Consider the following 21410-nt stretch of genomic DNA (forward strand, 5'->3'; position numbering starts at 1 on the left):
TTCCCGCAGCGCCGGCAGAAGCCCGTCAGAGCACTTACTGCGCTGAAACCACCTCTGCTTGTCTCACTCCCCGACTAGGCTGTAAAGCTCCTTGAGGACTCGGGCTCTTACTTACTTCACAGCCCCAGAACCTTGTACGGTTTTGCACCCCTCCGCCCCCAAAAAGTGTTAAACTGCACAAAATTTGTTAAATTGAAGTAGAGAAAATGATCCTCTATGAAAGTGTAACGGTATATATTCAACATAATACACATTTTAAGTCATTTATCTATAAATATTTATTAAATACTATTGTTTAACTTCATGCTTAAGAAATATCAAAACTCATAAACACTCAACCAGACAGGCTAAAATGAAAAGGACTGACAACAGCGTTAAGACTGCTGAGTGACAAGCTCTCATACACTGCGGGCAGGACTGTAAACTGGCAGCATTTACTAAAGCTAAACATAAATGCACCTGGTGACCCTGCATTCCAGACTGGGGATATGCTCAGCAGAAATGAGTAAGAACGTTCTTAGCAGCGTTATTCAGAATGGCCAGCCCCAAACTGGAGATAATTGCAATGTCCATTAATATCAGAATGATAGATAAACTCGGGCACATTCATACAAATACTACAGAGCAATGAAAAGACTGAACTTCTGCTACCCATAGCAACAAAGGTACTACTTCATAGTGTTTAAAAACAAGCTAAACTAACCGTGGTGACAGACGAAAACATTGGTTACTCTGGGGTGGTGGGTGTTGGCTGGCGAGAGTTGCCCATAAGGACACTTCATGGCAACTGAAATGCTCTCTAACTGCACCTGCGTAGTGGTCACTCAGCGGGGAACCCAGCTGCACCTTACGGATGTAAAGTCGTGTTGCAACAAAGTTAAGAAAAAGAAAACCTGTGAACTAAGGCCCTGAAAATATGCCAACACACTGGCGGCAGAGCCATGAGACAAAGTAAGCTGACCAAACTATCTCTGTCCCTTTGCTGGGACGTGGAAAAGAATGCTTTTTAAAAGAAATATAATTTTTTACATACACAAATGGTATTCCTAAATGGTTTCAACTTTGGCTTAAGGTTCATCATACTGTTTCCAGATGATGGTCCACGTGCACATAAACTCGGCAACTCGGTTATGCTCTATATGCCGTTACTTAGTACTGAGCTTTAACCAGCCATTTCGCTAGAGCTCAGCCCTGGCCCACAGAATTACACTGGCTATTTGTTACCAGCAATGTTCCAAAAGGCATTTATTTTACTCTGCTTACCTACTTTAACCTTAAACCTGCTGCCACCTTTTAGTGAAACAGAGAAATAAAAATCTTTATAATATAGGAAACGTATTTCCTGTTAAAATTTTGAAGAAAAAAAAAAAGAAAAACCAAAAGCCTTGAGTACCGGAAAACAACTAGGTTGTATTTTTGGTCAATATGTCCGATACTATGAATATTACCAGTTCTGGGAATGAGTTTTAATATTAATAAAGGAATTTAACCAAACACCTGACAGGATTCCTCACTGACTATTTTAAGGAAAATATGCAAATTAAAAAGATTAACAGATTTAAATACTCTTAAAAGAAAGAACAAAAGTATCTAAAAATTATACATGTATGCACCCAGAAGCAACTCTGGGCTACAGTACACCTACGAGTGAGTATAGCACCCTCAGACATAAAACAGTTTAAGTTACAATCTCATATATGTATATATAAAATAGAACATTTAATATGGGTGAACTAGGTTATAATCTGCAAATCTTAGCACTAACCAGGAATTCCTGAGCGGCTGACACTGTGCTATGAGGTAATACGGGTGGGACATGTGAGACCCATTCATTTTTCAGAGATTTTTTTCAGCTTTTGACTTAGAGGCTATCACCTGCAAGGCACCAGTCCAGGTGCTCATTAATCTGAGACTCCAAAACTTCACTCTGACAAACAGGACAGTGAACCATTTTGCTCTGACTAGATGAACTGCTGGCATTCTGCGTTGCAGCTATAGGACGTGAACCACACTTTGGATCGTTACCACCACTCTGTGTTTGCTCTTTCGCGATAAAAAAGTTGTCGAAAACAGTCCTGTCTTCGAGCCTGGGGCGTTTACTTGGGAATTGATCTTCAGGCCCACCTGCAACCTGGGGTGCAGTCACAGATGTCGATTCCACTGTTTTTAGAGGACTTCTTAGGGATATCTTAGAAGATGTCACCCTCCTTTGAGAACTAGAAGAGACCGAGTTTTTAGCGATGTCACCAACCGTGAGGCTTTTCATCGGAGACCCACTCACACTTCTGAAAGCCTTGTGCTTGGAGACCGATACTCTCGAGAAGTAGTTGCTTAAAACACTTTGGTGACTGGAACTGCGAGCAGCGGAGACTAAGGAAGTTTTCCCACTTGAGCCGTTCTGTTCAAATGTCACCTCAGGTTTCGAATTGGGTCTTAAGGCATTTGCTGAATGGTCCTGATTTAAAAGATCCTGGGTTTTAACAGCATGTGAAGTGAGACATTTCCCAGATGAAGGCGAATTGCTGGTTCCCCCTAGAACATACCCTTTCCCACTGAAAGGGATTAACAACTGTGTCTCCCCTCTGTTCGGTTTACCTGCAAAAGAAGCAAATAAGATTCTTCCTTGGCTCAAAATCAATACCATAACAAATATTAAGCTAATGGATAGCTTTTCCAAATGAAGAAATACTACTTCTGTTCTGCATTAGAACTATGTTGTAATTATCTACTGACGGGAGACGGACAATCCTCAGCAGTCCGAAAGCTGTGGTACTGAGAAAACATAAAGGACAAAAACACCCTCTCATATTTAGATAAGCAGTTCTATCACACAAACATCAACAGCAAAGTAACTTTTACCTTGAAAATTGCTTTTAGTATTCTTAAGTGTCATTTCAGAAGCGAAAAATCTGCTACCACGTTCTTATCTTCCCAACTCACAAAACTGAGGGCATAAAATCTCTCCACATAAATTCTTCTATAGCTTCTCAACTTACTAATGAACACTTCAGATATGAGAAATATAGCTTATGTCTGTGAGTCCTTATCACATCAAATCCACAACTTCCCAAGGGAAGAAGCATTAACTTTAGTAACCTTGTTACCCCTTCAAAAGGCAGTTACTCTAGGGGCTTCCCTGGCGGTCCAGTGGTTACGACTTCGCCTTCCAATGCAAGAGGTGCAGGTTCGATCCCTGGTCAAGGAGCTAATATCCCACATGCCTCCAGGTCAAAAAACCAAAACAAAACAGAAACAATATTGTAACAAATTCAATAAAGACTTTAAAAAAAAAAGTGAGATTACAGAGCTAAAAAAAGTTAAAAAAAAAAAGGCAGTAACTCTGAACTGCACAGGAAAGGGATAAATCCTGAAGATGAAGTACTAGCGTAATACATGTCATATCCTTTTCCCATTCTCCCAATGAAAATACATACATCAACAGAAGTCACCTGGATAGACTCCAACTGATAGGAAGGGGTGTAGCTAGGACTTCTATTCCGGGCATTGTTATCTGAATTACTGTTTTCATTCGGACAGTCTTTGCCTTCTGTTTCTATCCTAATGACCCAGTGAGTCAGGACAGGGAAAGGGACTTCACCCTCAAATTTCAGCGGTGGAAACTACTTCTACTTTTACTCACATGTGTATACAGCAGAGGATAGTTTTCTACCACCATTTCATGGACAACGGGATTTTTTTTTTTCCCTTGAGTCCACACTTGAAAACGTCTACACTAGAAACAATCCTTAAGCTTACCTAATGCCAGGTCCCTGATGGACAGTACTGTCTGCGTTACAGCCACAGCCGCGGAAAAGTTGGGAGCATATAAGCAGAGTTACCTTTATTTTCTGCTTCTGATACTGGCTGCTTTCCTGGTTTTGTCTTTCCTTTGCCTTTTTTTGAGTAGCTCTCTGGTTCCTTGATTTTTATGTAGGTGCCTCCACAGGTTTTCTGGTGCTCAGCCCACCAGTAGTCATGGGCAGAGGGTGCCCTGTTGGTGGCGCGTTTCACGTAGCCGTAATATGGCTTCTTGTGCTGACACGGCCCATTGCAGCGCCACCAGTGTCGCCGGTATTCATCCACCTCATCGTGGAAAGTATGGTACACCTGGGTCGAGACGAAGTTGTCAGCGTTAAGCAGGCAGGTTAACAAGTGTAAGAGAATATACAAGCAATATATAAGCAGCCCCCCGCCCCCTTTTTCAACTTTCCAGTTTCCCAGAGCTTTCTGAAGTTGTGTTTTGGGAAAGACAGTAACGATATTTAGCTTCTCTTCAAAAGTTCATTTTAATGGGAAACAGCAGCACTTAATTTAGTGCTTCATAAACTGTGTAAAGATAGAAAAAGGTGAGACTAGAAGAAAATTTAAAAAAAACCCAAAAAGCTTCTATAAATGCTAAAAGTTTTAGAACCCCTATTTCTAAACGATGAAAAACTAGGATAAAGACAAGATTTTATATAATGCTGTAATAAATAAGAATTGTTCCCACTGCCAAGCTGAAATCTTCCCCTGTAAGTAAACAAAGGGTCCTGAGGACTGTTTCCTGTAAATGCTGGACCCAAACCTCGTGCAGCGTCTGTCAAACCCGCCCCGCACATGCGCCCGGCTCCGCCCATTTCTTCATAATAAGGCTTCGGGCTATCATTTTATCTGATTATAGGTGAAAAGCTCTCCAGGACTTGAAAGTTCTCAGCCTGTACCCCTAGTGGCTATTACCGCCTGGCACAGGGAAGGTGCTCAGTGTTTGCTGAGTGAAAAGCTTCGAGTCAAATAAAATTCTCTGTAAATGTGCTTTTCAGTCCTTCAACAGGATCCGTCTGTTTCACCCTCTAGATGAAATCTTACTTAGAACCTAAGCAGGAGACAGACAGGACGGCTATAGCCCCCCCACCTCGGGAGTACTGAGGACGGCAGGGCACCGTCTGAAACGGATACTCCTGAAGGACTGAGCACCTTTTCCTCCTGTCCTCTCAGTGAAACGTTACTGTTTATATAAGGAGCACAGCATATGAGTTTTGTTTGTTTAAACCAAGGCATTTAACTCTTTAGTAAAGTCCCCTTGTGGGAAAGAATGCTAAGCTTTCTATAACTCTACAGATAAATAGTTTCATAATCACCATCTCTCCATCATAAGCAAACAAACTCTATTATTTGGCAAGCACGCCAACAACGCAAATTATGGTAGGTGCAGAAGAGACTGGAGGACAGAGGGTCTGGGAGCGAGGAGGCCTGTAAGACCCTGCCCGCTCTCTCATGTTGAGAACACTCCGCTTAACAATTCAGTGGCAAAGACCACAGCGAACTGGATCTGTTTTGCTTGCAGCTTCCGTAATTCCTATAGCCTGGGGATGTAACTTTTTAACAATGTAGTCACTAAAATAAAATTGTTCTCAATGTGGATGCCCTGTGGAGTGTGCTATAATGTGATGTAACCCGTGAAAGCAAGGGGTGTCCACCTGATAAAACCTCCTAGATGAAAACACACAGACATCCAAGATAAAAGGGCATATCCTCTTCCAACTGAACAACAGGAAGTATACTAGGATTTTGCTTAAAGTGTGAATTCTGATGAAGAAACTAAGTCTTTTACACTAGCAACTCCGTAATTCTTGTGCTAATCTGGATTTTATGTGATTGTGTTAATGCAAGCCACTTCCCTGATGTTGAAGGAACTCTGTCCGGTAATTAAATGAGCTCTCTAGAAAATTAAACTGACGGCTAGAGAATACTACACGGAGGGTCAGCACTTCTCGCTTTCCATCACACTGGCCTTTGTTGCCTTTTAAAGGAAGGAAATATCTAAACACACCAAGGCATTTAATCTTTGTAGGAATTAATATTTCTGTTTGGTTCCATTCAATTCCATATTTGCTAAGCGCCTGTAGAGACACTGCACTACACATCTCATGCAGAGGTATGTAAGGACAGGCAAGAGCCGCCCCGTGAGAGGTATGAAAGCAGAATAAAGGAGTGTAAAAGGTTAAACATCTGCCGAGCAGGTTCCAAGGAGGCAGAAGCTGCATCTCACTGTAAAGATGGAGATCATTTTGACAGAAAATGGGAGAAGTGGCATCTTTTAGGAAGAGGGTATATGAGGACAGGCACGGAGGTGCAAAGTTCAGTTAGAAACGTTAAGACATAAGCAGGGCGGCTGCAGAAGGTAAGAGAAAGGGAAGAGCAAGGTTATCTGAAAAAATGAATCAGTAATAACAAAGACAACTAATATTTAATGAGTACTCAAACTGTGCTAAAACGTTTTGCACGTACTTCCTCTAAGCCTCACAGGACCCAACAGGTAGGTGCTGTCACTACCCTCCTTTCACGCGAGTAAACTGAAGCGCAGAAGAAATCTGCGGGTCCCACAGTGAATCAGTGGCACCAGCGTCTGGACGCAAGCAACCTGACTCTTCCTGCTTTTTTGACCCCAGGCTCTGCCATCTCCTACAATATCATGCAGAAACACGAATCAAGACTTCTGAAGAAGGGAATGACATATGAAATGGTGGCAGAATATGGGACAGACTGGAGGAGGACACGATGAGGCAACAAAATTAGGAGCGGACTGTAGTGGTCCAGAAGAGAGGTGCGCAGGCCTGCAGCAACCCTGGGCAACGTGCTGCCCTCGCTGGGGCTGGAGGCACCAGGGTACCGCTGGTGCGGCCGCCCTTCGCCTACGTGGTCCTCGACAGGCCAGGCAGCTTCTCTGGGCCTCTCACTTGCTGTGGAAAATCCTCAAACATAGTGTTCGTTTCTACCCAGTTCTCTATGTTCAGGAAGTGCTGAATGAGTAACTGCTGAATATTGAAAATGTGTGTGGCTTTATATACCGTTATATTGGCTCCCGTCAGGCGATTGATGCGACGCATATGTTTACAAAACTCTGGGCCGTGCCCTTCCCGATCTTTATCGTTATTCGTGACAAATAAATAGGCATGTATCATTTCATGCAAGAGGGTCTGAAACAGAGAACAGTCAAATTAATTTGTTATGGTGCTTTTGAAAATAAAAATGCATTTACTTACTCTACCTGGGGTCTTAACCTTCTTTGGATCACAGACTCCGTTCAGATACTGAACAAAGTCATGAACGATCTTTCTAGAAAACTTACATAAGCACACATTCACAAAACTTTGTCTCTATAATATTCAAAGCTCTGTAGGTCCCAGGCTAAGAACTCTTGTTCAAAGAAAGCCTTTTTAATTATTAATAAAAATCCAGTAGAAAAGACTGACAAATCCAACTACATGAAAATTTTAAAATTCTGTATGGGGAAAAAATTTTATAAGTAAAGCGAAAAAAGAAACTCAGAAAAATATATGTGCAACCGTCTCACAGCCTATTAATTCCTAAAATATAAAGAACTCCTAAAAGTCCACAGGGAAATGACCAACAATACAATTTTAAAATAGGCAAATGTCACGGACAGGTCAGAGAAAATGAAACATATATGATCCATAAACATGTGAAAAACGTTCAACGTCATTTATAAAAACAGAAATGCAAATTAATACATTAGTATACCACTTCTTGCTTATCAAGACTGGTAAAACTCCTAAAGTTTGACACCATTAGTAAAGCTAAGGGAAAATAAGCACTCCCATATATCACTGGTAGGAGTGCAAAATGGTACAAATTCTCCTCTCCCTGGGGAGGTGAATTTGATAACATCTAACAAAATTACAAATCCATTTATCATTGAACTCAGCAATACCCAGACTAAAATGAAAGGCCGCACATATGAGGTATTTTCTCGGTGGCACTGCTTACAAAAGCAAAAGAGTGAGAACAGTGTTTAGCAACAGGGGCCTTGTTGAAAGAAGAGCCACATAATGGAATTCCATGCGGCCATAAAAAAGAAAGAAAAATTTCTCTATGAAATGATCTGAAGGAGGCTACAGACTGTATCATTTTAATGAAAAAAGGCAAAGTACAGAAGAGTATACACAGAATTTTGTATAAGAAGTATGCTATATGGTGGGGAGGGCATAAGAGTGGATATAAATATTGGCAAAACAGAACAACGATAGAAAAAAGAAACTAATAACAGTATCCTTTAGTAGGTAGAGAGTTCAGAATAGAGGGATGGGGGAGATCAAGATTTCTTTGTGTACAGCTTTCTATAGTTTTGGGATTCTGAATCATGTAAAAATTTAAAACAAACAGTAAAACCTGCTCATTCCACACCAAGGATGCAGCAGTTTAGGTGCAAAGTTAACAAAAGCACTTAAGGCTGCTATTTCATACTTTATTCTAAAAAAAAGTGAATACAAAAAGTGAAAATCATAAAGGTCTTCAAAAGCATACCTTTTTCATAATCCTCCATAGTTTTGTGAAAAAAAGAATTTCCATCAGAAGAACTAGACTGGCATTAATGAATTTTAGTCTTACAAAATTATGCTGAACAGCAAAATGGGAGAATCAAACATTTTAACTTGGTCATTATGAAACCATCCCTTTAAAATTATCAACTCTATCTTTTCAAGAAAATGCCACTCTACTGAGACTTAGAGTCAAAGGCCATTCTACATTTCAGATGTCTCTCAACATTCTAAAATAATGATAACTATTCTCAGAAAGGAGAAACTACTTAGGTTCCTGATTTTTGGTCCAATTTAAACACATCTCGAAAATGGGACATGGCATTGTACTGAACACTTCTATTTTTATATATCTACCATTTTCCACATTTAGGCTCTACACAGCATGGTCCCCAAATACCTCTATTGCCCACCACTGTTCTGTATCTGGCCAAAAACAAGTACTTCTGCTCCTAAACATGCCGTAAGTTTAGTGGCCTCGCTTCTGTTCACAGCACTCCCGTTCCTTCTGTCAAGATAGTCTCCTCTACTATGTGTACATGTGAGAATCCAACCTGTCCTGTCAGGTTCACCCCCATGTTTTAGTTTGCAGTGGTAACAGTTCTAAGGGGACAGGACAAGAGCTTTAGGGCCAGGGAATCCAGAGCCTAAAGCGAGGATCTGGTATTCGTGATCCACGTGACCCTGGACAAGTTACACTTGCCCCTCACCCTTAAAATGGAGATACCCGAATCTTGCAGGGCTGTGGTAAAGGCGAACGCTACAATAACCAGGGTAGTCCGGCACGCAGTAGGCGTGGTGATGTTACTAGTAATAAAATCCACATCTCTGAAGCTTTTCTTGACCTCCTCAAGCAGTTTAAGTCTTTTCCTTTTCTGAGTCCTACTGATTACAATGTAGGCAGCTACTTTCAATACGGGCCAGAGTCCCCCTATTCTTCCTCTGCCCGCCTCCCCGATCTGATGTTAGAACTTTCTGCCAACAGCAAATGCTCACTGGAAGCATTAGCACCTATTTCCCATCTTCTTCTTGCCCATCACCTTAAAAAGATAAAAACTGTTCACGTGTTAATTTAATCATTTATGCAACAAATATTCATGAAGCAGTTTTCAGTTAGGGCTGTTCCAATTAGGGCTCCTGGTAAGGTTGATCTGGTTAATCATATTGTTCAACTTTTGTTTTTTCATTTTCACTATTTTTTTTCCTGTTTATTCATTTAATTACCAACGGAGTTGTGTTAACATCTGCAACTATGTGGATTGATTATTTCTCTTTTTGTTTCTGCTAATTGATGCTTCATGTCGTTTAAAGCTATGTTATTACTTTTAGGGTCATTATGTGTTTTTATTTAATAGATTATTCTATCATTATAAAATGTCTCCCTTTTTTCTAGTAAAACTCCCTCCCTTAAAATCTTTAAACTAATACTAATAAAGCCATAGCAGCTTTCTGTTGTCTAGTATTTAGATGATATGCTTTTTCTCATCCTTTTATATTTAACATGTGTGTCTTTATCTTAAGCATGTCTCTGTTAACCTAGGACGTCGTTTCATGTTTTTAACTGGAGTGTTTAATCCATTTACATTTAACATAATAACTGCTGTTTTTATGTCCACCTTTCTCTTTATTTCATCTGGGCTTTGTTCCTTTATTCCTTTCTTTCTTATTAATTGGGTTATTTCTGTTGTACCATTTTACATTTAGTGGCTATTTACCTTTTTAAAACTGTGGTAAAAAAAAAAAGTAACATAAAATTTACCACCTTAACCATTTTAAGTGTACGGTTCAGTAGTGCTAAGTACATTCACATTGTTGTGAAACCCATTACCGTTTATTACCCTTAAAAACATACTTCCAAGCATGCTTTAACTTATTTCCCATCCACCTATACCACAGGTGGTATTTCTCTACCACCTATGCCCTCTAGTGCGTATGTTGCAGGTGATATAATTGGGGCAAGACCACTCACACTGGCTGTATCTTGGGGATCTTCAGGCAACTATTCGACTCCACTAAACATACTCTGACAGCTCCCACGGCTCCGTTTTGCTAGCAGGAGTGACCACTAGCTCTAGATACGCAGCGTGCCCTCACGCTGCTTTGTTCTGCCAGTCAGCTACACGTCCTGGGAGGACACCATGGTGGCTGAACACAGGAGAATCTGTGTGTCTCAATACAAAGATCTGGATCCTAAGTTTTTCTCTGCTTCTAAACCAACCACTTTGCCTCTCTGAACCTTGATTATCTCATTTATAAAATGAGAACACACCGTGAACATAAACAGGATTACCGTAAAGATCACATTGGGTGACTTACCTGAAAGCCTCTATTTTCGAAACACGATAAGAATATAAGGTAATCACTATTATCTGCCCCACAATAAAAGTTCGCAGTGAGGGAAAACGGGTTTTTTCTTGTTCACGTGCACAAATTAATTTACAGCAGTCTAAACCAGTAACAAGCGTTTCTAAATTACTGAGCTAAGCATCGGGTTCACGCAAAGAATACCTCCACCAGATCCTTTCTTGGTCTCAACTTTAAGAGGGGTTCACTGAGGCGGATGGAACACATTCCGCCCCTGCCTTCGTAGCTGCATATCCCAGCGCACCTGGAAAACAACCACCACAAAACGGTCGCTTAGCAAAGATACGCGAAAGGGAAGCGGACGGGGAAGGGCAACCGCCGGTTCCTTCTCCAACGGTCCAGACTGAGAGGGCTCTCGGGCGGGGGGGAGGGGCTCTCTCTCGAGAGCGCACGCGCAGCCGCTCGGAGGGGCGGCCCCTGCCTTCCGCGCCAGTTAGGGAGGCACCTGAGCAGCAGGGACTCCCCGAACCCCAGCCGGGCCGTAAGAGCTCGAAGAAGGCCGTCCCGTTCTGCCGCTCCCTGCCTCCTCCCTACACGCCACCGTCGGTCAGTCGTCGGTGGCGGTAACGGCCAGGTCTCCAGTAGCCTGTGTCCAGAAGTGTCGAGGAAACCCACATACGCAGCAGCATGGCACTAGAAACACACTTCCGTGTCGTACCTTCATCTCTTACTTCAGGGCGCTTCGCCTCCATCCAAGAGCAAGCGCGGTGGCCTCGAACCGCACTGTCAACTTCTCAACTCCGTTCGTACGCAGCAGCAAGTTACCTGGAGCCGGCATTTCCCGGACTCGGCGTGCCGGAAAGGGCTGCTTTGAGACGCACCCCGCCGCCCCCCGCCCCGAAGAGCCCCTGGACCCAGAAGTAGGGAAACGCCGCCCCTTCCCCACCCTGACCCGCGAGCTCGCGGCCCAGCGGCGGTACCCGCCGAGCCCGGCAGAGACTGCACGCGTCCCGGGGAAGAAAGCAAGCCGCGGCCCCGGCCTCCTTTCCCGGGGTCAGCTTCCGGCTGCTTCTCCCGCCTGGGTCCTAAAGCGCTCCCGTAAGCCCCATCAGAAAACGGTCAGCTCATCGTTCTAACGCCAAGGAACGTCCCCTTACCAGCCAAACCGCCGCGGGGTGGGCCACAGGGCTCCCCTGACGCTGTCTGGGCGGGACAGAGAAGGGCAGGGAAGGGACACAGGACCGAGGGGCCGCCTGCCCCCAGCTCCTCAGCGCCAGCTGCGGCCGCCGGCGCCCCCCGCCCGCGGCGCGGCTCGGGACTCACAGCGTCATTCGCATGCTCCACTTCACCTCGACCGCCTCCAGATGGCCCCAGAAGAAACGGTCGTTGAACAGCATAAACAGGGCCTGAATATCGGGGGTGGGGTCCACCAGCTCCCAGGACGCGTCCACCAGAGACAGAGGCTCCTGGGCTGGATCGCGCTCCAAGACCTGCAAGTTCCACTCCTCCTGAAGCTGCAGCGCCAAAACCAGGTCCTCATCCATGGCTGCCGGGGGACTCCACGTACCGGAGCCTCGGACGGCCGGGTCGAGCTCCTCCTAGGAGATGCCGGCCCACGGGTCAGCCCACCGATCTCGCGAGACTCAGACAAACTGCCCCGACAACGAGAACGGAACTTGTCCCAGACGCCGAAGTAAAGCTTCTGGGGCTCAAAGAAAAAAGAACTCACCATGACAGCACGTCCCAGTGGGCTCAAAACTTGGGTTCCCAGGGCTTGAGCCGGAGGCAGGTTTCAGAAACCTGGTTACCGCCTTCTCGGTTCGCGAGTAACGCCAAACACCAACGTCACGCTCGGTTCTGGCGCAGCACCTACGTCTCTCTGCCCCGCCCTCCACTCGCTTCCGCAATAGCTTCTCCGGCGCATGCGCCCTAGGCCGCTGGCGCTGCTGCGCAGGCGCAACGCCTGCGCCCGGCCTCTTGCGTAGGCGCAGTGTCTGAAGTTCATACGCGGGCGCAGGCGTACTCGTCTCTCTTGCAGCCTGCTTCCGCAGCCCTGGAGTTGGACCCGGCTTGGGTGGGCCTCGACAGCGGCGGCACGGACGACGGCGATAGTGACAGGGACTGCGTGAGTCCGGACGGAAATGGCGATGGCGATGTCAGACAGCGGGGCGAGCCGCCTGCGGCGGCAGCTGGAGTCGGGCGGCTTCGAGGCGCGGCTGTACGTGAAGCAGCTCTCGCAGCAGTCGGACGGAGACCGAGACCTGCAGGAGCACCGGCAGCGCATCCAGGCGCTGGCGGAGGAGACGGCGCAGAACCTGAAGCGCAACGTCTACCAGAACTACCGGCAGTTCATAGAGACGGCCCGCGAGATCTCCTACCTGGAGAGCGAGATGTATCAGCTCAGTCACCTGCTGACCGAGCAGAAGAGCAGCCTGGAGAGCATCCCGCTTACCCTGCTGCCGGCTGCCGCCGCCGCGGGGGCCGCCGCCGCCTCCGGAGGGGAGGAGGGGGGAGGCGGCGCGGGGGTCCGCGACCACCTCCGGGGCCAGGCTGGCTTTTTCCCCAGCCCCGGGGGTGCCTCCCGCGACAGTTCTGGGCCAGGCGAGGAAGGAAAGCAGCGCACTCTCACCACCCTGCTTGAGAAGGTGGAAGGCTGCAGGCACCTGCTGGAGACGCCGGGACAGTACCTGGTGTACAACGGGGACCTGGTGGAATACGAGGCGGACCACATGGCCCAGCTGCAGCGGGTGCACGGCTTTCTCATGAACGACTGTTTGCTGGTGGCCACCTGGCTGCCACAGCGGCGGGGGATGTATCGCTACAACGCCCTCTATCCCCTGGATGGTTTGGCCGTGGTCAATGTCAAGGACAACCCGCCCATGAAGGACATGTTCAAGCTGCTCATGTTTCCTGAGAGCCGTATTTTTCAAGCGGAAAACGCAAAAATCAAACGAGAGTGGCTGGAAGTGCTGGAGGAAACCAAGAGGGCCCTCAGTGAAAAAAGACGCAGGGGGCAGGAGGAGGCAGCTGCCCCTCGAGGGCCACCCCAGGTGACTTCCAAGGCTGGCAACCCATTTGAGGACGAAGACGACGGCGAACCAGCTGTTCCCGAGGCAGAAGAAGAGAAGGTGGACCTCTCAGTGGAATGGATCCAGGAATTGCCTGAAGACCTGGATGTCTGTATTGCCCAGAGGGACTTTGAAGGGGCCGTCGACCTGCTGGATAAATTGAACCGTTACCTGGAAGATAAGCCCAGCCCACCTCCTGTGAAAGAACTAAGGGCCAGAGTGGATGAGCGTGTCCGCCAGCTCACTGAGGTGCTAGTGTTTGAACTCTCCCCGGATCGGTCCCTGAGAGGTGGTCCCAAGGCTACCCGCCGGGCGGTTTCTCAGCTAATCCGGCTTGGCCAGTGCACGAAGGCTTGTGAGCTGTTTTTGAGAAACAGGGCAGCAGCTGTGCATACTGCAATACGCCAGCTTCGCATTGAAGGTGCCACTTTACTCTACATTCATAAGCTCTGCCACGTCTTCTTTACCAGCCTTCTGGAGACCGCCAGGGAATTTGAGACGGACTTTGCGGGCACCGACAGCGGCTGCTACTCTGCCTTTGTGGTCTGGGCGAGGTCAGCCATGGGCATGTTTGTGGATGCTTTTAGCAAGCAGGTGTTTGATAGTAAGGAGAGCCTCTCCACGGCGGCTGAGTGTGTAAAAGTGGCAAAGGAGCATTGTCAGCAGCTGGGCGACATCGGACTAGACCTCACCTTCATCATCCACGCCCTCCTGGTGAAAGACATCCAAGGGGCCCTACACAGTTACAAAGAAATCATCATCGAAGCCACGAAGCATCGCAACTCCGAGGAGATGTGGAGGAGGATGAACTTGATGACTCCAGAGGCCCTGGGGAAACTCAAAGAGGAGATGAAGAGCTGTGGAGTGGGTAACTTCGAGCAGTACACGGGGGATGACTGCTGGGTGAACCTCAGTTACACGGTGGTTGCTTTCACCAAACAGACCATGGGCTTCTTGGAAGAGGCCCTGAAGCTGTATTTCCCGGAGCTGCACATGGTGCTTTTGGAGAGCCTGGTGGAAATCATTTTGGTTGCTGTTCAGCACGTGGATTACAGTCTTCGATGTGAGCAGGATCCAGAGAAGAAGGCTTTTATCAGGCAGAATGCATCCTTTCTGTATGAAACTGTCCTCCCCGTGGTGGAGAAAAGGTTTGAGGAGGGTGTGGGGAAACCCGCCAAGCAACTCCAGGACCTGAGAAATGCATCGAGACTGATGCGTGTGAATCCCGAAAGTACAACGTCAGTGGTCTGATGCCTGGACCTGTTTATGTGTATCCGTGTATATTGCTTATGGATTATTTATATTAAGTTGCAGTAGCGTATTCTTTATAGTCTCAAACATGTCTTAAAAATAAAAGATGCCCTCTCGGATAGAAGTGCAAAATCACAAGGAGAAAGAAAAAAAATGTTAAGTTAAGGCCATATGACGAAAACATTGGAATTATTAAAATATATGCTTTCCTTTTAAATTATGCAGCTCTCTAATGCATATATCGTCACACTATAGCATTTCAGCTTATCCTTTGACTCACGACACACGTTCTCACAGTGCAGATTGTGCAGCGCCAATAAACAGTTTCTGTAAATACAGAGTTTAAGTATGTTGTGAATGTCTCCCCGTTCACAAAAATGTTAGGTTTCTTAAAGGGTACTGTGCCATATAAAACACCCTGTGCCCTATACTTACACACCTTAAAATGTGTTTGAACAATTCTGGGGAAAGAAAGGAGTTGAGGAAATTGGTTTTAGGGTAAACTTTGGTCAAAAGAATTCCTTCATGAAGGTAGCTAGTGTGTGGACTTGAGTACTCCAATCCTTACAGAGCACAAGAGGAAGCTGTCATAAACGCAGTTCCAACGTAATTTAAATGATTCAGCATTTTTAGCTGCCAATTAGCATGTTGATAACACTTGATTTGGGAGCATTTACTTGAAAATCTTAAGAACTATCATCAAATTTTTTTAAACATATTTCTGAGTTGTCTGAAGTTCCCTTTTATCATATTAAAAAAAATAAACAAGACACATTGAAGAACCTGACAGCGCTTTTTGTGTGGGTTACACATAGTGGCGCAGACTTCATGCAAGTGGAAGAAAAGTTTTCAGATTTCAGGGTCTGGGTGGGTGGGAAATTAGGGAAAATCCTATGCAGACCCCACGGTGTTCTTAAGTATGACTGCTTTGAGCAGAGATTTGTTTTTGTTTTTTCGTGGCTAAGTGGAGAGCTTTTCATGGCTAAGGGTAAGTGTTTTTTCGTCTCACAGAAAAGTGAGACAGTGTGCCCAAAGGAAGGAGGGGAAAAACCTTTGGTGACTCCTAAAATGCTCCAGGCTGCATATTTCTTGTTTTATTTTTAAATTTTATTTGTTTTTCAAACTGAATATAATGCTTACTTCAGATTGTTTAGTAAACAAAAATAAAGAAATTTGAGCTTCCCTAGGTTTCTAAACTTGCATCCATTGTATCTTGATTATCTGGCCTTCCTCATACTGGGAGAGAAACTGCTAAGACCCATTTTTCCCCTAACTCTGGTTGTGATTCTTGTCCCTAAGTGTCATTTCTGATGCCGATGACTTCAAAAGGTCGTTTCTTTTATCTGAAGGAAAATAGTGGTATTAAGACTCTGGGAATTATGTAAAACCTAAAATAGCTTCTAATAGCAGGCTAGGGTTGTAAAGCTCCTTGACTTAATTACTCATATGCCAGACGAGCCTCTCATTTTATATTTAGCTGTGCATATCTAAAAGGTTGAAAATTATCAAAGTTAAAGATTTTCTTTGACCTTTTTTTCACATAACTTTAGCATTTGCTAGATAATAACCATAACTGGATATCTCAGTTGAACAAAAACAGCTATAATCTGCCTTTTTGTTTTTTAAGATCACTGGAAACTTGAATTTGATAAAAATTTTATGATTATTTTGTGCCACTTAAAGTTTCCAAAATTATATTGTATGAAACATGTATTGTGTCAATATTTGATGCTGGGTCCGTGAAATGATACTTCTGAAATGAAAACTTCTCTTACGGCATGAAGTGTTAAAAACCTCAGTGCGTATGCTCTCAGATGCTATTTAAATGGTAGCCTTTTCACAGAACTGTCTGCTTTTTAAAACTGGAAGTACAGAACTTTCTTCTGTTAAAAGTTGTGTGTTCCTTAAGCAAAGTTGTAGCGGGAGGAATTAAGCTGTTGGTGAATCAGTTCGTGTGGGAAGTTGATTAAAGACCATCGATGTTGCAACGTGCCTTTGTGCCAGGACAGAGCATTTCGCTGCATTTCCTCCAAGTGGGGTCAGAGCTCTTCTCTCTAGTTCTCTTTAGTTCGACACCAAAACAAGGTCTGAAAATGGAATGCGGTTAGAGATTGCCCCAAAATGTCGTACATACGGTATTATACCACTTAAGTGTTGATTGCCTTGTCTCGGTTGCTTTGAAGGTAACACTGTCACTTGAGCTTGAAATCAGACTTGATTGAATTAATTAGTGTTGAAGAAAGATGCCCTGTGGAATTAAGTCTGTTTTCGATAAAAGCCTCATTTCACTTAAGTGCTGAAAACTCACTTATTTTTGTTTAAAACACTACCTATCATTGTCATCAGCACTTGTACTTTGCAACTTGCTTTCCTGGGATTGGGAATTCGGGACTCGACGTGTACTATAAAATCAGTACGTGTACATTTTGCGTATTGGTATGCTGTGATCTGAGGGAATCTGAGATGTTTTACCAAAATAAAGCTGAACATTTTTCTTACACTGGATAAAATCGATTGATATTACAATGTTATATTTATTTATTTTCTTTAATGAGGATTTAATATTGTTATGTTCATGTTACTGAAATGTTTTAAAAGCCTAGGTTGTTTTCTAGTTTTTGTTTTTCTATATGAGGAGTAATAGGTACAAAACTGTTAGCTTATTTAAGTAAGTGTTCTGCTACTATCAGAATTAAGTGAATTAAGTCAGATGGCAACTTTTTAGGATTCCCTTGAGTGGGAGATTTCAGATGTACAAAATGTGAATTTACTCTAAAAACTGGGTGTTAGGGACTTCCCTGGCGGTCCAGTGGTTAAGACTCCACACTTCCAATGCGGGGGGCGTGGGTTTGATCCCTGGTCAAGGAACTGAGATCCCGCACGCCATGGGGCGCAGCCAAAAATAAATAAATAAGTAAAAATAAAAATATAAAAAGTGGGTTTCATACCATCTGCACATCTTTAAGTGAAGAAAATATAATGTGGGCTATATGACCTAGGAACTAGGATCATAAATGACAAGGATCTTCTTTTTTTTTTTTTTTTAAATAATACGTGGATATTGCGGGAACTATCACGTATAATTGATTTAACAGTATTTAAAGAATGCTATGCCTCACATTGACTAAAATGCGGGTGGGGAGGACAAAAGAAAGTTAAGCATGCTTTCACTTAATATGCTTAAAAATTGGTGAAAATAGAGAATAAAAACTTGGAAAAAATAAATTAGCAAATTAAAGGCAAAACTGTTGCAAATTAAATTCAGCAAAATTAATTCGTTTATCAATAAATAATTGAATAATTGCAAACCGTGTTGGGAAAAAAAAAACGACCAAAAAACCTGCGTGTCGCAGTTTAAGTCCCATGGGAATGCTGAGAAGGATGAGAGCAGTGTTATTCTGAGGAGTTTGGAAAGGCCTCGTGGAATTGTTGGCCTTGGAGCAGGTCCTGGAAGAGGGGACGAGATTTAGGTGTGCAAGGAAGATGGGCGTGCAAGTGTGAGCAAAGACATGCAGCAGGAGCGCGTGCGTGCTTGGGACAGTCTTGTGGAGTAATGTCACTGTCACAGCGCCGTTGCAGATGTGCTAGAGATTTGAGGAGAGGAACGCTGTGTCTGTAACTCATCCCTACTAAGGAAGCTTCCATCATGCAGAGGGCAGGAGGTAAAAAGTCCACGTCATCCTGCCCGAGCCCCCGGTGACCCCCTCAGCATAGGTGCCACTTGTAAGAGTTTCTCATACATCTTTTCCCCAGAAATTGAACTGTACGGCACCTACTGTTGAGCCTCTTGCTCCTACTCGAGTGCCACCAGTTCAATATTTCTCAGAACTGCTCACGTCAGTACCTCACCGGGCTGGATTTTTCTGTGATTGAACAGCACTCAATCACAATGAATGGATCTGTCAGGATTGCGCGCTTTCCAATTACTTTGCTGTCTTCAGGTTTTTTTCAGGATTGCCAAAAATCCCGAAAAAAGCTCTCTGTGCATGTATCTTTGCTTACCTGTGCGACTGTGTCTTAGGACACATTTCTAGAAATTGCTCGGCCAAACCGTACATTTTAAATTTAGGTAAATGGGACTTCCCTGGTGGCGCAGTGGTTAAGAATCTGCCTGCCAATGCAGGGGACACGGGTTAGAGCCCTGGTCCAGGAAGATCCCACATGCCTCGGAGCAAATAATTTACATCTTTTTGAAGTGTTTTCACACACACACACACACACACACACACACACACACACACACACAAATTGGCATGCAACAGTTGTCCCAAGGTAAAACACAGTCACCTTAAAACTGTTGCAAGTATTTTCACCCAAGGTTGAAAAACTGTTTATCCTGAACGTGAAAACCTGTAACAAATTTAAATTAATTATATAAAACTCATTACTTGTAGTTTTCCCCTTGCAAAGATCCAAAAAGAAAATGTCCAAATAACTAATATACATCAGTCACAACATGGTCCTGGATCACCCCACACCAAAACTGGATGATCTTTTAATTTTAAACCCATCATCAGAGACCAAGAGAACATCATTTCGTTTTATACAAAACAAGATTCACATGTGCCGAAAAAGAAAGAGCCAAAAAAAAAACAGAAACAAAAACCCTAGTACTGACAGTAACGTTCAATACACTAATTAGTGGCCAAAATGCCACCGATCAAAAATAAAATAGTGGCCGTATATCACTGCAAAGAAATCCAAGAGGCTTTTAACCCTTTGGCATCAGAAATCCAAATTTTTCCAATTACGTGAATGCATACCTCCTATGTGCCAAGAGTAGAGAAAGTGTATGTGCCGGCATAGAAAGAAAAAGAACCACCGTTCACTGCACCACCCAGAGAACTGGCTTTAACAGAGACTTCTCACAAGGTTAGGCAGAAACCAAAAAATGGTTATTAGCTGCTTGTGTCAACAATTTTAAGTGGAGGTGATTGAGTTCTAAGGTTCAAAGTAAAACTTTAAAGGGGAAAAAGTTTAGGCTGGATAGAAAATGTCAAGATTCAGATTGTTGTTTCTGGTAAGGACTCAACAAAAGGAATCTTTAATGACTTGAACTGCAGGATAAGGGATCCCAAGAATGTAGTCATTTTTAGTAAAGTGCTATCAGTAAAGTACTATCCTGAACAAACTGCACTTTATGATGAAAACAAAAGGAAAGAAGATATAGTAAGGACTATACACCTATATTCCACTCACAGTGTTTGAGTTCTGGAAGGACCTGTATAATGAAGGAAGAATTCAAATGTGAAATCATGCCAATCACATGTCAAATTTTCACTATAACTTTCCCCAAAAAGTGTTTTCCCCCAATATCTGTTAATCACAAAGAAACAGAAGCTGTGAATGTACAGTTCAGAAAATAAAAACAGAGAAACTAATGACATTATTATGACCAGGATGTTTGGTAAACAGTGAATTATGAATTTGGGATCTTCAGGAAAAGGCTTTTTAAACAACCCTCTGGACTTCAGAAAATCTCTTCAGGTAGTAGATCTGTCCCAGTGTCATAGCAACTAGAACAAGAACTTCAAAGAGGGACCAAAGGACCACTCTGCTCTCTGTGTTGTCATTGATCGCTCTGTGTATTCTCTCCCAAACTTCCATGTATTCCTGTTCACGCTTTACAGCCATCGTCGCCACTGTGAGCTCATGAATCATTTCGTCTGCCTTGTTCTGTTGAGCTTCTGTTTCCATGTCCTGTCCTTTTGGAGCCTCCCCACTATCACTGTGAATATCACTTTGTCTTGGGGGTCACAGTGGACATCCTATTGCTAAAACAAAACTTATTACGTTCCATCCACGTGAGCAGCCAATGTGTATTTCCCCACTGGACTCCCGGTCTCCTTTACAAATTCCTGTATTATCAGGCCCTGTAATCTCCACGTCGATGTCCAGGAAGCTGCCCTTGGCCACCTCCAAGATGAGGCCCACCTCGGTGCCCGAGGTGACCCGCTGGAAGAAGCACTCCTTGGCCTGCCCGCCGATGCTGACGACGTAGCCCGAGGCCGTGGCCGGGAGGGCGGCCAGCAGTTCAGCGAGCGTCCTCATGGTGGCGCTGGGCCCGAAGCCAGGACCCAGGACCGGGACTGCGGCCTCCAGAATATTCCGATTGTAATACGATTTACTCATCTGTGAAAAAAACTTACCAAGTTTTGCTTGTAATTTTTATGAGTGACATTCAGCAACCTTGTATATTTCTTTTTTTTATTAAGCTCCCTACGTCTGTCCTTTGCCATTCTTTTCTTAGATGATCTTGGTCTTATGATTTGTAGTTTATAGTATATTTAGGAAATTAATTTTTCATGTGTACTAAGTGTTACAGATATTTATCCCCTCGTTTGTCATTTATTCATTTATCTATTTATTTATTTAGTTTTGGAGTACAGTATTTGTTAATCTGTTATGAAGCCAGACTTATCTGTGTTTTTTCTGTGTGATTCCTATGTTTTCGGTCAGACTTTGAAAG

General features: G+C 44.1%; 2 protein-coding genes and 1 pseudogene across 2 annotated transcripts; 1 reads left to right on the forward strand and 2 right to left on the reverse strand.

Annotated features, from left to right (window-relative positions):
• Nucleotides 1-260: 260 nt before the first annotated feature.
• Nucleotides 261-12517, reverse strand: SPRTN (SprT-like N-terminal domain). Its single transcript, XM_030839545.2, has 6 exons — nucleotides 12352-12517; nucleotides 11946-12220; nucleotides 10827-10926; nucleotides 6828-6956; nucleotides 3840-4107; nucleotides 261-2595 (listed from the first exon to the last, which is right to left on the reverse strand). The coding sequence occupies exons 1-6, from the start codon at nucleotides 12352-12354 to the stop codon at nucleotides 1862-1864; spliced, it is 1509 nt and encodes a 502-aa protein (XP_030695405.1). The 5' UTR covers nucleotides 12355-12517; the 3' UTR covers nucleotides 261-1861.
• Nucleotides 12455-15166, forward strand: EXOC8 (exocyst complex component 8). Its single transcript, XM_030839543.2, has one exon. It carries the CDS (start codon nucleotides 12764-12766, stop codon nucleotides 14939-14941), a length of 2178 nt encoding a protein of 725 aa, XP_030695403.1. The 5' UTR covers nucleotides 12455-12763; the 3' UTR covers nucleotides 14942-15166.
• A 4382-nt stretch (nucleotides 15167-19548) lies between these two features.
• On the reverse strand, nucleotides 19549-20992 carry LOC115843509 (transmembrane emp24 domain-containing protein 2 pseudogene; annotated as a pseudogene).
• Nucleotides 20993-21410: the final 418 nt, after the last annotated feature.

This window comes from Globicephala melas, chromosome 16, assembly GCF_963455315.2.
Source record: "Globicephala melas chromosome 16, mGloMel1.2, whole genome shotgun sequence".
Classification (NCBI taxonomy): Eukaryota; Metazoa; Chordata; class Mammalia; order Artiodactyla; family Delphinidae; genus Globicephala; species Globicephala melas.